The following is a 15134-nucleotide window of genomic DNA, read 5'->3' as shown; positions in this document are numbered from 1 at the left end:
AGGATGGTCATTTCTGGATTGTCTCTCATCTGCTCATGCGATGAGCCTCTGAGCCCAGTTCTGGTACCACCTGAGCATTATTGCCTTCCTGGGGCACCCCAGCTCTCTCATCAGATGCAATCACACATCTGGCTTTCTCCTGCCTGGTTGTAAATATCCCATCCCGTTGTGGGGCCACACATTACTTAGTTCAGGAGGCTTGATGAGCATTTATTGTATTTGGAATGCTTTTGATGTGCATAGCCTGGTGTCATTTTCCTTTGTAGTACATAGTCTGTCTCTCCATCTCTGCACAGCACCCTTGCATTGGTTAGTTTTCAGTAAGCACCTGAAATGCTACAACCCTCATTTTATTTTATTTTTGCATTTCTAAAGTTTGAACTCAGGGCCTCATGCTTGTTAGGCAGGTGCTTTACCACTTGAGCCACTTCACCATCCTTTTTTTGTGTTGGATATTTTTGAGATAGGGTCTCATGAACTATTTGCTTGGGTTTGCTTTAAACCACAATCCTCTCAATCTCTGCCTCCTGAGTAGCTTGGATTACAGGCTCCTGGCTTACAACCCTCATTTTAAAGCGGAGAGATTAAAGCACAGTGAGATGCATAGTTGATACATGCTGTTGTATCTGAAAACAAGCCATCAATACCCTGGCTCCTTAGCCCTTCTGTCAGTACTTGGTGAGAGAATATGAGGTATAGAAATCCTGTTTGGGTAGACACCTCCTCACCCGTGATTGGATATGCCAGTTCCCCTAGATTGGGCACTTCCTACAGAATAGGGCTAGCTTGAGCATGCCCTACCTGTGTGTCGCAGGCCCCAGAGCTGCTGGAGCAGCAGAAGTACACAGTGACAGTCGACTACTGGAGCTTTGGCACCTTGGCCTTTGAATGCATCACAGGCTTCCGGCCTTTCCTCCCCAACTGGCAGCCTGTGCAGTGGTGAGTGAGTACCTGGGCCTGGGCAGGGAGGGCTGCCTAAGGAAGGAGTGAGCCCCTGGCCCTATTCATCTTCTTTGCTTTCCCTTCACTGGGTGCCCCCAAGCTGCCTGTGTCTTTCTTCCAAGAGGAAGGCAGTTAGGACCCAGCAGTGGGCAGTTCAAGCTCCACAAACCTAGAACAAAAGAGCAGTTGTTACATAACATCTTTAAATCTAATATTATATAAATACCATTTTCCCTCTGTGCAGTAGTAACAAGTCAATACATTGTTACAGACTGTTGTGTGAATGCATTTTTACTAAAAATTCTCTGTATTAAACAGAAATAATGGATATATGCATAGGACAGATAATGAGGAAATATTCACATGAAAATTTATTGTTGACAAATTTTACTACACCTGAATATAATTTTCTTTTAAAGTCATGGGGTCTCATTGTGTTTGCTCAGGCTAGTCCTGACCTGCTGGGCTGAAGTGATCCTCCTGCCTTAGTCTCCTGAGTAGGCTGGTACTACACGTGTGTACCACCATGCTGACCTGAATATAAATTTTTGGTGTTTTAAAAGCATAAGAAAGTGACTTAAAATGTGAGCCTAAATAATTTTAAAATTTTGTAATAAAAAATTTTTAAATTTTGTAATAAAAAATCAAAGGATACAATTAAGCTTTTAAAAACTACTCTGTGTTCTTCAACTTTTTTTGACTAGTTATCAAAATAATGCATTATTCATGGTATATATAAGTTAATCATAACCACAAAAAAGTAAGTATATGAAGAAATAAATGATGTTAATTAGCTTGATTTAGGCATTCCAGAGTGAATTTGTATTTCAAAACATGGAGTACCTGATAAATATGTACGAGTTTTCTTTATTAGTTGAAATAAAGTACTGAGGGTGAGGGGGAAGAAAAGAAAAAGTAAATCATTACTGAATTGCATGATTTAAAAAATTAACATTCCTCTAAACTAGTTAATTTTCCTTCAGAATTGTTCCTTAAGAAGCCACACAGTGATTAATTAATATAAATAATCTTTTTGCTCAAATTTATTTTATTTTTTATTTTAAAGTTTTTATTTTTTGGAGCAGTAATAATTTTGCATGGTGTAAACTTCAAAAGTATGACAAAGTACACAGTGAAAAGTCATCTCACTCACACCAGTCTCCCAGCCAGCTGGTTCTTCCCCACAGTCTCCTGATGCTGCTGGTTGTTGTGTGCTGGGATGTTTACACCACCAAGCAGATTGGCCAGTATTTGTTTAAGTGTTTGTTTTTGTGTTTCTCCCTTTATACACCAATGGCAGCACAATAGAACACTGTCTTGCACATGCCTTTAAAGCATTTTACCCTGTGAGAATTTCCTTCAGAGTCAGTTTATCTATAATACAGAAAATCCTTGTCTGGAAGGAGCCTCAACTGCCCACACAATTTGATTACTCCACAGATGAATTTTAATTTCTTTTCTGTGCTTTTGGAAGATGCAGAAACAATTAAAAAACAAGAACCATTATAATTAGACAATCTGGAAATAATCACTATGAACATTTTTGTGTGTCTTCAGACTCTTCACTGTGTCTGCGTTTTATACTTTTCAAAAAACAAAAGTAGGTTATTGCGATATAACCTGCTTTCAAGCTAAAATTGAACATGCTGTGTTTTTCCATGTTATGTAGAATGTCTGCTTGGTATTCTACTAAGGGCTATACCCTGTTGTGGGAAGCTTGAGTGGTTTATAATTTATACTTCTTAAAATAACACTGAGAACAACATCCTTGTAGGTAAGTCCTTACACATCCACATCTATGTCTCTAGGATAAATTCCTAGGAGTGGAATTAACAGACTAAAGGGTATGTACATTTTAAAGGGTTTGATATGTATTATGTTACTTGCCAGAAAGGTTATATAAATACAGCTTCTGCCAGGAACTCTCAAAGCTGTCTCTCACCACACCATTGCCAGCATTGGCTGCTGTCATCTTTTTAAATGCCTTTTGGAGAGTAGTGAAAACATTAGCTTTTCACAGGTCAGGTATTCACATAGTGAGAATGTTTATTGATAAGAATGAATGTAGCCTTTGAAATCAATTCTAGAAGAGGTTTATGTGATGATGGCACCACATGTCACCCCAGACACTGGTGATGCACGGGACCAGGGTGCAGGACCTGCTCCGGAGGAACCTGGAACAATGGCAAAGCATGCCCTCCTGTGATGACCAGTTACAAACCAGGCATTGCTCTTAAAGCTTCCACATAGGTTCTAGAATATCTGGGAATTGGGTAATTATAGTTATAATTTATAATGAGCCATCATGAGAATAGAGATGTATACCTTTATCTGCTCCGGATATAGAGATGTATACCTTTATCTGCTCCGGAGGAACCTGGAACAATGGCAAAGCATGCCCTCCTGTGATGACCAGTTACAAACCAGGCATTGCTCTTAAAGCTTCCACATAGGTTCTAGAATATCTGGGAATTGGGTAATTATAGTTATAATTTATAATGAGCCATCATGAGAATAGAGATGTATACCTTTAGTGATTTTAAGTAACCAAGGGATTATTGCATTTTTAAAAAAATTCACATGTTGAACTTTTCTATTATTTATGACAAGATGAGTTAAAATCCATTAAGACTGGAAGGATAGACACTTTTTGAAACTAGAACCCTAATGGCTCTGCATCTTCGTAGTATGCCTGTCATCCTAGAACCTAATCTTTGCTGGAAGGCCTGGCGGCCTCTTACAAGTGGACTTCTTTGGAATCCAGTAAGGAGTTTTGTGGACTGGCTTGTGAGAAGAGTCTGTTTCATCTGCTTTTTAATACCTCAGTCAACTTCTAAACTCACTATCTCATCTTGGTGGCAGGTGGATTTTAGGAAAGATGCAATTTGGGTTTTATAATCCTATTGTCAGACTACTTTGAAGTCCACTTTGGGACAAGCCTAATCAATAAGTATTTTGTTTGGTGCATCCTTTATAGTTTCCCCCTGACATACTCAGGAGAACCATCCCACTTTAGTTATAAAGCCTTAGAACTCCTGACTTGTGACAGTTTATCTATCAGAGCTGTAAGTCACCAGCCACTGCTGTACACCAGCTCTCCTGGGTTTCCTGCATGCTTGGGACCAAAGCATTTTTTAAAATTTGAATTTCCCAGGTATTTTGGGAAAAGCTGTATTTGAACAGTGAGACAGAGTAGCAGTTATACCAGACTTTGGTTTCAAGTCCTCAATTCATCACTCTCTAGTCATATAATATTTGGCAAATCACCCAGTCTTTGTTTCCTTACCACTAAGTGACAGACTAAAAATAATGTCCCTCCGTGGGGTTATCATCGTAACTCAGGGAACAGTGCCAAGTACTTGGTCTTCTGTGTAGTATTATTCTAATTGATGTTGTCATCCTTATCACCAAGAAGATTGGATATCAGATGTTTTTTTTTTTTCCTCCAATTTTGCTTCACATTAATGTCAAGGAATTCTCAAGATTCCAAGATGGCGACTAGAGGGAAGAAGCAGAAAGCGTGCTTCCTAAAGTAAAATCTTGGAGAGACGGTGGAGATACACCTTACAAGAAAAAACAACGAGAAGAGGCAAAACTCCTACTCCTCCACACCGCAGGCCCGCGCCACCAGACGCCAGCTTCTACCAGCTCAAGAGAAGCAGACCACCAGGCACCTTTGGCGAACTATATTAAAAAGGAATATCCGACAATATGTTGCTTATAGGAGACCCATCTCACTGACAGAAATAAGCATAGGCTTAGGATGAAAGGCTGGAAGAAGATTTACCAAGCCAATGGCCCCCGAAAACAGGCAGGAGTAGCAATACTTACCTCTGACAAAGTAGACTTCAAACCTACATTGATCAAACGAGATAAAGAAGGACATTCCATACTAATAAAAGGGGAAATAGACCAAAAGGAAATAACAATTACCAACCTATATTCACCCAATATCAAAGCACCCAGTTTCATCAAACATACCCTGAAGGACCTAAAAGCATATATTAACTCCAACACAGTGGTCGTGGGAGACTTTAACACCCCATTATCATCAATAGATAGGTCATCCAAACAAAAAATCCATAAAGAAATCCTAGACCTAAAATATACAATAGATCAAATGGACCTAATTGATGTTTACAGAACATTTCATCCAACTTCTACACAATATACATTCTTCTCAGCAGCCCACGGAACCTTCTCCAAAACAGATCATATCCTAGGGCACAAAGCAAGCCTCAGCAAATATAAGAAAATAGAAATTACACTTTGCATTCTTTCTGATCACAATGCAATAAAGCTAGAACTCAACAAAAAGACAAAAAACATGCAAACAGCTGGAAACTGAATAACTCATTGCTTAATGAACAATGGGTCTTTTAATGAAATAAAAGAGGAAATTAAAAAGTTCCTGGAAGTCAATGAAAATGAAAACACAACCTACCGGAACCTATGGGACACAGCAAAGGCAGTCCTGAGAGGAAAGTTTATAGCCATGAGTGCATACATTAAAAAGACTGAAAGATCTCAAATCAATGACCTAATGCTACATTTCACACTCCTAGAAAAACAAGAAAAACCAAATCCCAAAACAAATAGGAGAGAAATAATAAAAATAAGAGCTGAAATCAACAAAATAGAAACCAAAAAAACCATACAAAGAATTAATGAAACAAAAAGCTGGTTCTTTGAAAAAATAAACGAGATTGATAGACCCCTGGCAAACATGACTAAAATGAGGAGAGAAAAAACCCAAATTAGTAAAATCAGGAATGCAAAAGGGGAGCTAACAACAAACACCATGAAAGTCCAGGAAATCATCAGAGACTACTTTGAGAACCTATATTCAACTAAGTTCGAAAATCTTAAAGAAATGGACAGATTTCTAGATATATATGATCATCCAAAACTGAACCAAGAGGACATTAATCACCTGAATAGATCTATAACACAAAATGAAATTGAAGCAGCGATCAAGAGTCTCCCTAAAAAGAAAAGTCCAAGACCTGATGGATTCTCTGTGGAATTCTATCAGACCTTTAAAGAACTGATACAAATCCTCCTTAAACTGTTCCACCATATAGAAAGGGAAGGAAAACTGCCTAACATATTTTATGAAGCCAGTATTACACTTATCCCAAAATCAGACAAAGACACCTCCAAGAAGGAGAACTATAGGCCAATCTCCTTAATGAACATTGATGCAAAAATCCTCAATAAAATAATGGCAAACCAAATTCAACAACACATCAAAAAGATCATTCACGACAACCAAGTAGGCTCCATCCCAGGAATGCAGGGTGGTTCAGCATACAAAAATCAGTAAATGTAATAAACCACATTAACAGAAGCAAAGACAAAAACCACTTGATCATCTCAATAGATGCAGAAAAAGCCTTCGATAAGATCCAACACCATTTCATGATAAAAGCTCTAAGAAAACTAGGAATAGAAGGAAAGTACCTCAACATTATAAAAGCTATATATGACAAACCTACAGCCAGCATTATACTTAACGGTGAAAAATTGCAACCATTCCCTCTAAAATCAGGAATGAGACAAGGATGCCCACTATCTCCACTCCTATTCAACATAGTACTGGAATTCCTAGCCAGAGCAATTAGGCAAGAAGAAGGAATAAAAGGAATACAAATAGGTAAAGAAACTGTCAAAATATCCCTATTTGCAGATGATACGATCCTATACCTCAAAGACCCAAAAACCTCTACTCAAAAGCTCCTAGACACCATCAATAGCTATAGCAAGATAGCAGGATATAAAATCAACATAGAAAAATCAGTAGGATTTCTATACACTAATAATGAACAAACAGAAAGAATATATGAAAACAATTCCATTTACAATAGCCTCAAAAATAATCAAATATCTAGGTGTAAACTTAACAAAGGATGTGATCGACCTCTACAAGGAAAACTATACACTTCTGAAGAAAGAGATTGAGGAAGACTATAGAAAGTGGAGAGATCTCCCATGCTCATGGATTGGTAGAATCAACATAGTAAAAATGTCTATACTCCCAAAAGTAATCTACATGTTTAATGCAATTCCCATCAAAATCCCAATGACATTCATCAGAGATTGAAAAATCTACCATTAAATTTATGTAGAAACACAAGAGGCCACAAATAGCCAAGGCAATACTCAGTAAAAAGAATAACAGTGGAGGTATCAAAATACCCAACTTCAAACTATATTACAAAGCAATAGCAATAAAAACAGCATGGTACTGGCACAAAAACAGACATGAAGACTAGTGGAACAGAGTAGAGGACCCAGATATGAAGCCACACAACTATAACCAACTTATCTTTGACAAAGGTGCTAAAAATATGCGATGGAGAAAAGACAGCCTCTTCAACAAAAACTGCTGGGCAAACTGGTTAGCAGTCTGCAAAAAACTGAAACTAGATCCATGTTTATCACCCTATACCAATATTAACTCAAAAAGGATCAAGGATCTTAGTATCAGACCCCAAACTCTAAAGTTGGTATAGGAAAGAGTAGGAAATACCTTGGAATTAATAGGTATAGACAAGAACTTTCTCAATGGAACCCTGGCAGCTCAGCAACTAAGAGATAGCATAGATAAATGGGACTTCATAAAACTAAAAAGCTTCTGCTCAACAAAAGAAATGGTCTCTAAACTGAAGAGACCACCCACAGAGTGGGAGCAAATATTTGCCAGCTACACATCAGACAAAGGACTGATAACCAGAATATATAGTGAACTCAAAAAACTAAATTCTCCCAAAACTAATGAACCAATAAAGAAATGGGCAAGTGAACAGAACTTTCTCAAAAGAAGAAATTCACATGGCCAAAAAACACATGAAAAAATGCTCACCATCGTTAGCAATAAAGGAAATGCAAATTAAAACCACACTAAGATTCTACCTTACCCCCATTAGAATAGCCATCATTAGTAACACCACTAACAATAGGTGTTGGCGAGGATGTGGGGAAAAAGGAACCCTCTTACACTGCTGGTGGGGAATGTAGACTAGCACAACCACTCTGGAAAAAAATTTGGAGGCTTGTTAAAAATCTAAACATAGATCTACCATATGATCCAGCAATACCACTCTTGGGGATATACCCAAAAGAATGTGACACAGGTTACTCCAGAGGCACTTGCACACCCATGTTTATTGAAGTACTATTCACAATAGCCAAGTTATAGAAACAGCCAAGATGCCCCAGTATTGATGAATGGATTAAGAAAATGTGATATTTATACACAATGGAATTTTATGCAGCCATGAAGAATAAAATGTTATCATTCTCAGGTAAATGGATGGAACTGGAGAACATCATTCTGAGTGAGGTTAGCCTAGCCCAAAAGACCAAAAATCGTATGTTCTCCCACATATGTGGACATTAGATCAAGGGCAAACACAACAAGGGGATTGGACCTTGATCACATGATAAGGCGAGAGCACACAAGGGAAGTATGAGGATAGGTAAGATACCTAAAAAGCTAGATAGCATTTGTTACCCTCAATGTAGAGCAATTAATGCAGATACTTTAAAGTTTTAGAGGCCAATAGGAGAAGGGACCAGGAACTAGAGAAAAGGTTAGTTCGAGAAGAATTAATTTAGAAGGTAACACACATGTACCTCCCTGTATAGCTATCCTTATCTCAACTACCAAAAACCCTTGGTCCTTCCTAATATAGCTTATACTCTCTCTTCAACAAAATCAGAGATAAGGGCAAAATAGTTTCTGCCGGGTAGTGAGGGGGTGGGGGGGTAAGGGTAAGGGTTGGGGGAAGGGGGAAGAAATGACCCAAACATTGTATGCACATATGAATATAATTTTGTTAAAAAATCTCTAGGTTGGAAAATGTAAAAGTTCATTTATCCTTAGAAAAAATAGTTAGCCATATATATTTAGAGGGAAGTGAACATGTGTGTGCATGTGTTGTACATGTTGCATGTAAATGTGACATGTATGCAGTACTGTAGTTTTGCATTCTTATTTTATCCTCTATTGAAACATGAGAGGTTGTGTCTAATAAAGTGGAAGGTAGAGAAAGGGAAAGGAAAGGCATATGTCCAACAGTACTGTCTGCAGAACTTGGGGCACAGGTGATTAATGCGTTAGAAGCTGTCCTTCAGAAAGTCATTTGGCAGCACTGACCATCCTTTGTTCTTGTCTTTTTCTAATTTTAACATGATGCTGGGGATGGAAACCAGGGCCTTCCCCACATCAAGCACATCTTCTACCACTGAGCCACACCAGCCCCAGTACTGACCATTCTTAAACTCTCAAAGAAATCATCTTATCAGGATTGACTGTTATTCCAAGAGATTAAGTATCTATTTGAGGTATAAACCACCTGTACAGTTATAAGGTGATGTATTGGCTCTTGGCCACTGAGTGAGGTAAGGGATATCTTAACAAGATGGTGCATTTGTAGGCATTCAAAGGTCCGGCAGAAGAGTGAGGCGGACATTGTTGTTAGTGAAGACTTGAATGGAGCAGTGAAGTTTTCAAGCTCTTTACCCTACCCCAATAATCTTAACAGGTAAGGCACAGGTATTATATTTATTTTCCTTCCTTTCCTAGAAATAGAAGTCTGAGGTAACAGCTGATCACTTCTAAATAGGTTATAATTCTGTGACTGAGAACTTGCCATAACATAAGATAGATTCCCATCTTTAATCTCTCTAGAAATGTTATTGTTTAGGTTTTTTGGTTTTGCTTGTCTTTGTTTGTTTTTGGTGATGCTGGGGCTCTAACCCAAGGACAGGTGCATGCTACAAGCTCTCTACCACTGAGCTGTAACTCTAGCCCTCAAATCGTCTGTTTTCTACACTCACTAACAATTTATCTGTTTGTCTTATTAGTGTTAGTGGTCTCTATCTTGTATTACATAATGGTTTGTCTCCTACTCCACAGTAATCTGTGTGTGTGTGTGTGTGTGTGTGTGTGTGTGTGTGTGTGTATGATGGTGGACATAAAGGCAGCCTGCTTCTACCTCAGTTATCTCTTGTACTCTTCCTCTTCTCAGCATACTGGCCGAGCGACTAGAGAAGTGGCTACAGCTGATGCTCATGTGGCACCCCAGACAAAGGGGCACAGACCCCCAGTATGGGCCCAATGGCTGCTTCAAGGCCCTGGATGATATCTTAAACTTGAAGGTGAGAACAGAGCCAAGGTAGCCCCAGGCAACAGCTAGGATCACCAGTGGGATACAGCAGTTCTTAGGAAGAAGCACACAGGACAAAGCAGTTTCTGGGCCTGTGGGCCCGGGGCAGGGGGAGGTGTTGTGAGTGGGGAGGAAATTTAGGCTCCTATGAGAGGTTTTCTACTTAAGTAATAACAGAATAAGGACAACTGATCTGATTGACACTGCCTACCAGGTTTTTGCTAAGGACAAACATGATAATCAGTGACTAGAATGCCTGGAATGTGGCACCCAGCCTTCCTTTCTTAAGGGAGGGCTTCCTTTTGTGGGACTGGAAGCAGCCCACACCTGGGAGCTTTGAGAGTAGTGGAATAGCAGAATGTTTTGGCATCTCTGTAAAGACTGATTTCTCCAATAACATCTGGATTGTGTCGCAGCTGGTTCATATCTTGAACATGGTCACAGGCACCATTCATACCTATCCTGTGACAGAAGACGAGAGTCTGCAGAGCTTAAAGGCAAGAATTCAGGAAGACACAGGAATCCCGCAGAAGGATCAAGAGCTGCTGCAAGAGGCAGGTCTGGCGCTGATCCCTGACAAGCCTGCCACCCAGTGCATTTCAGATGGCAAGGTGAGCTCCTGACTTCATGCTGACTGCCCTGTTTCCCCCCGACTTTTTCTCCTGGGAAACAAATCACTTTTCAGATTGCTGTTCTACTATGTCAAGCAGTCTGATAGCCACACACTGCAGGTACCTGCCTGGTTTTTGTAAACTGGGGTGTGGGACCTCCTGTGTGGCTTACTAGGAGACAGATCACTCATGCTCAATTCCCACTTCCAGACCACTTGGATTGGCTTTTTTGTCTTTATTGCCAAAGTTCTATTCTACTTCTCTGGTCATCCAAAGCTACTTATGATTATTGAGGTGTGCAGAGCTGTGTGGGGCACCTGTGTTAACCACAGTCCCTACCCTAAGGAGCTCACAAGATAACTTACGGAGATGAAGCTATATATAAGAAACAACTGTTGCACAAGGAATTATACAGTGAACTGTCAAACTGCAGAGGAAAGTCAATCAGAATAAAATAGAACATGATGTGTTCTAAATACGGCATAGTGAAAGGAGCAGGAAAAAGCTGTGCATGTTTAGTATCTAGAGACTGAACATGATGCCCATGGTGGACAGTGGAAAGGGCTCTGGAACCTCCATGATTAGTTGGAAAAGAGGGACTGGAGCCACAAGATCTCATCCTCCTCTTTTCTCATTGCAGCTAAATGAGGGTCGCACATTGGACATGGACCTTGTTTTTCTCTTTGACAACAGAAAAGTCACCTATGAAACTCAAATCTCTCCACGGCCCCAACCTGAGAGTGTCAGCTGTATCCGTAAGAACATCGTTCATTTAAAAAATACTTGGGACAAAGTGGGAAGGAGAAACATGGACCAGGAGAGAGCGATAGCAGGGAAAATTGTTTACCAGCCATCAGGGCAGCCAGGACTGCCTTTAGTTAGGACTTGCAAGGAGGAATCAAGGCAAAAAAGTCAAGCAGATTTTCAGTTAATTCAAACTCAAACTTGAGGTGTAAACAGAGGACAGAGATTGCTGCCTACAAGCCATTTTATTTACCTTTGATTTGCATTTATATTTTAACACTTAATGTATATACATGACATTTTTAAATCCTTAAAAAGCACAAAAGAGTAAATATAGAGTGAAACATAAACCACTCTCTGTTTCCAACTCCCCAGCTAGTAAGTTTCCCTTCCAGGAAAACTGTTGCTATTAAATAAGAATTTGGGTGTCCTACCAGGGTACTTTTTCCCCAAACAAATGATAGCATAGATGTGTACTGTTCTGAACCTGCCTTGTCAATTAATGTATTGTTCAGATGTTGCCCCTGTTGGTCTGTGCAGAACTGGCTTGTTTTTAATGGCTGTTTAGTATTCCATTGCATGAATGTTTCATGGACACTGCATATAATAATGGGTTTCATCATGACATTTCCATACATGCATATAATGTACTTTGACCATATTCACCCCTCTATTGTGCTCTCTCTTTTTTTTGGCAGTTTGAACTCAGGGCTTCACGCTTGCCAGGCAGCTGCTGTACCCCTTGAGCCATTACCTTCAGCCCTTCTGTTACTCTTTCTTATCTTCCCTTCCTTCTTCCCCTTTTCCTTTCCCCTTCTGCCTCCTACTAGTCCCTCTTTTACTTTCATGACCTTGATTGTTTTGTTCTGTTTTACCCTAATTTCCACAAATAAGAGAAAACATTTGATACTTGTCCTTGTGGGACTGGCTTATTTTACTTAACACAATTTCCATTTTCCAGCAAGCAACATGATTTCATTCTTCTTAATGACTGAGTAAAACTCTATTGTGTGTGTGTATAAAACACTATCTATTCATCCCATTGATGGGCCCTGAGGCTGATTCCATAATTTAGCTATTATGAATAATGCCATGATAAATGTGGGTTTGAGGGTATTTCTACAATAAGCTGATCTTGATTCTTTTGTGTACATACTCAGAAGTGATATGGCTGGATCATACAGAGGTTCTGTTTTTAATTTCCTTGTTTTCGGTGGTTCTGGGGGTTGAACTCAGGACCTTGAGCTTGCTAGGCAATCACTCTATCACTTGAGCCATACCCAGCCCCTTTTTCCTTAGTTTATTTTTCAGATAGGTCTTGTGCTTTTTGCCCAGGCCAGTGTCAATCCTGATCTGGATCGTAATCCTCCAGCCTCTGCCTCCCAAGTAGTTGAAATTACAGGCACATACCAGCACACCTAGTTGTTTTTGAGATAGGATTTCACTAATGTTTTTTTTTTTTTTTTCCTGTATGGATAGGCCTCAAATCACAATCTTATCTATACTTTTAGAGTAACTGGGATTATAGGCATTTGCCATCATACCTTGCTATCTATTTTTAATTTTGGGGGGGAACCTCCATACTGATAACCATAATGGCTAGACTGATTTCTAGACTACTTTACGTTCCCATTAAGCATGAATTAGGATTGTTCTCTTCACCCCCTCTCCCCATTCCTTGCCAGAATTTGTTGTTTTCTTTGTGATAGCTGTTCTGTTTGGTGTGTGGTGGTGGAATCTCAGTGTCGTTTTGATTTACGTTTCTTTGATGGCTAAGGATGTTGAATATTTTCTCATGAATTTATTGGCCATTTGAAAAGTATCTATTCAGTTCATTTGCTTATTTATTGATCAGATTTTTGTTATTTTGGTGGGTTTTTTTTTTTTTTTTAGTTCTTTACATATTCTGGAAATTAGTCCCCTGTTATCTAGAAAAGATTTTCTCCCACTCTGTAGACTGTCTCTTCACTCTGTTGATCGTTTCTATTGCTAGGTAGAAGTCTTTTAATTTGACACAATCCCATTTGTCAACTCTTGTTTCTTGAGCTTCTGGAGTCCTCCTAATCAGAAAATCCTTGGGTATGCCTATATTTTAAAATGTTTCTTCTATGTTTTTTCTAGTAGTTTCAAAGTTTAAGCACTTATGTTAAGGTCTTTGATCCATTTTGAGTTGATTTTTGAACAAAGTGGGAGAGAGGGATATTGTTTCAGTCTTCTAACTGTGAATATTCAGTTTTCCCAGCATTACTTGTTAAAGAGACTTTTTTTCCCCAGTGTATGTTTTTGGCACCTTTGTGAAGAATCAGATAGCAGTACCTGCTTGGGCTTATTTCTGAATCTTCTATTCCATTCCATTGGTCTGCGGGTCTGTTTTTCTGTCAATACCATGCTGTTTTCATTACTTTGGTTTTGTAGTATAGTTGTAGACAGATGTTGTGATACCTCCAGCAGTGCTCTTTTTGCTTAGGATTGCTTTGACTATTTGGGATCATTTGTGTTTCGATACGAAGTTTAGATTGTTTTTTCTGTTTTTGTGGAGAATGTCATTGGAATTTTGGTGGAGATTGCATTGAATTTGTATCTCACTTTTGATAGTATGTCCATTTTCACAATGTTAATCCTACCCATCTGTGAACATGGGAAGCCTTTCCTCTTCCAGGGTAGTCTACAGTTTCTTTCTTCCGTGTATCATAGTTTCCATTGTAGAGGTCTTTAACATCTTTGGTTAAGTTTAGGCCTGGGTTTCCCCTCCCCCTCTTGAGATTATTGTGAATGGAATTGCCTTACTAACTTCTTTTTCAATGAATTTGTTGTTCGTGTGTAGAAAAGCTACTGTTTTTTATATATTGATTTTTGTATTCTGCTGCTACTTAGCTGAAATACATATATCAGATCTAAGTCTTCCAGTGGACTCTTTAGGGTCTACTAAGCATAGGATCATTTCATCTGCAAATAAGGATAGTTTGACTTCTTCCTTTCCTATTTGTATCTTTTTGATGCTTTTGCTTGTCTTATTACTCTGAGAGTTCAAGCACCATGTTGATTAAGGATAGGGTTAGAGAGAGTGGGGGGAAGGGGAGAGAAATGACCCAAACATTGTATGCACATATGAATTAAAAAAAGAAAGGATAGGGATAGTATGAAATGCTTTCAGTTTTCAGTTTTTCCCCATTCAGTATAATGTTGGTTATAGGACTGTAATGTCTTTTAATATGTTGAGGTATAAATCTTCTGTTCCTCGTTTCTTCAGTGTTTTTATTAGGAAGGGATTTTGGATTTTGTTGGGATGATTATGTGATTGTTGTCCTTGCTTCTATTTATATGCTGCATTACATTTTATAGATTTGCAGATGTTGAACCATTCTTGCAATCCTGGCATAACACCAACTTGATTGTAATATATGATCTTATTTTTTGGCAGTTCTGGGGGTTTGAACTCAGGGCCCTGTGCTTGCTAGGCAGGTGCTCAACCACTTAAACCATGCCCCCAGATCTTTTTTGCTTTATTTTTCAGATAAAGTCCAGGTTTTTGCTTGTGATTGGCCTTGGACTTTTATAATACTCCTATGGCCTCCTGCATAATTGGGGCTAGAGACACCACCATGCCTGGGTTAGTTTTGAGATTGCATCTTGCTAGCTTTTTGCCCCAGCTGGCTTCAAACTG

The 15134-nt window shown here is 39.1% G+C and overlaps 1 protein-coding gene across 11 annotated transcripts in view; it reads left to right on the top strand.

The window, feature by feature from the left end:
- Ikbkb (inhibitor of nuclear factor kappa B kinase subunit beta) overlaps nucleotides 1–15134 on the top strand; it is a 66996-nt gene that overhangs the window by 25827 nt on the left and 26035 nt on the right. For all 11 annotated transcript variants that reach the window (XR_012441431.1, XR_002213313.2, XR_012441429.1 and 8 more), the window contains 5 exons: nucleotides 815–939; nucleotides 9384–9491; nucleotides 9978–10107; nucleotides 10532–10726; nucleotides 11367–11481. Coding sequence is in view for 7 of the 11 variants with exons in the window: in XM_074054582.1 (XP_073910683.1) it covers nucleotides 815–939; nucleotides 9384–9491; nucleotides 9978–10107; nucleotides 10532–10726; nucleotides 11367–11481 (673 nt within the window). In the remaining 4 variants the exon portion in view is untranslated. The remainder of the gene's footprint in view (nucleotides 1–814; nucleotides 940–9383; nucleotides 9492–9977; nucleotides 10108–10531; nucleotides 10727–11366; nucleotides 11482–15134) is intronic.

The sequence above is a fragment of the Castor canadensis genome, chromosome 14 (genome assembly GCF_047511655.1).
Source record: "Castor canadensis chromosome 14, mCasCan1.hap1v2, whole genome shotgun sequence".
NCBI classification, from domain to species: Eukaryota; Metazoa; Chordata; class Mammalia; order Rodentia; family Castoridae; genus Castor; species Castor canadensis.
Note: the sequence above shows the minus strand (reverse complement) of the source record. Positions and strands in the feature narration are given on the sequence as shown.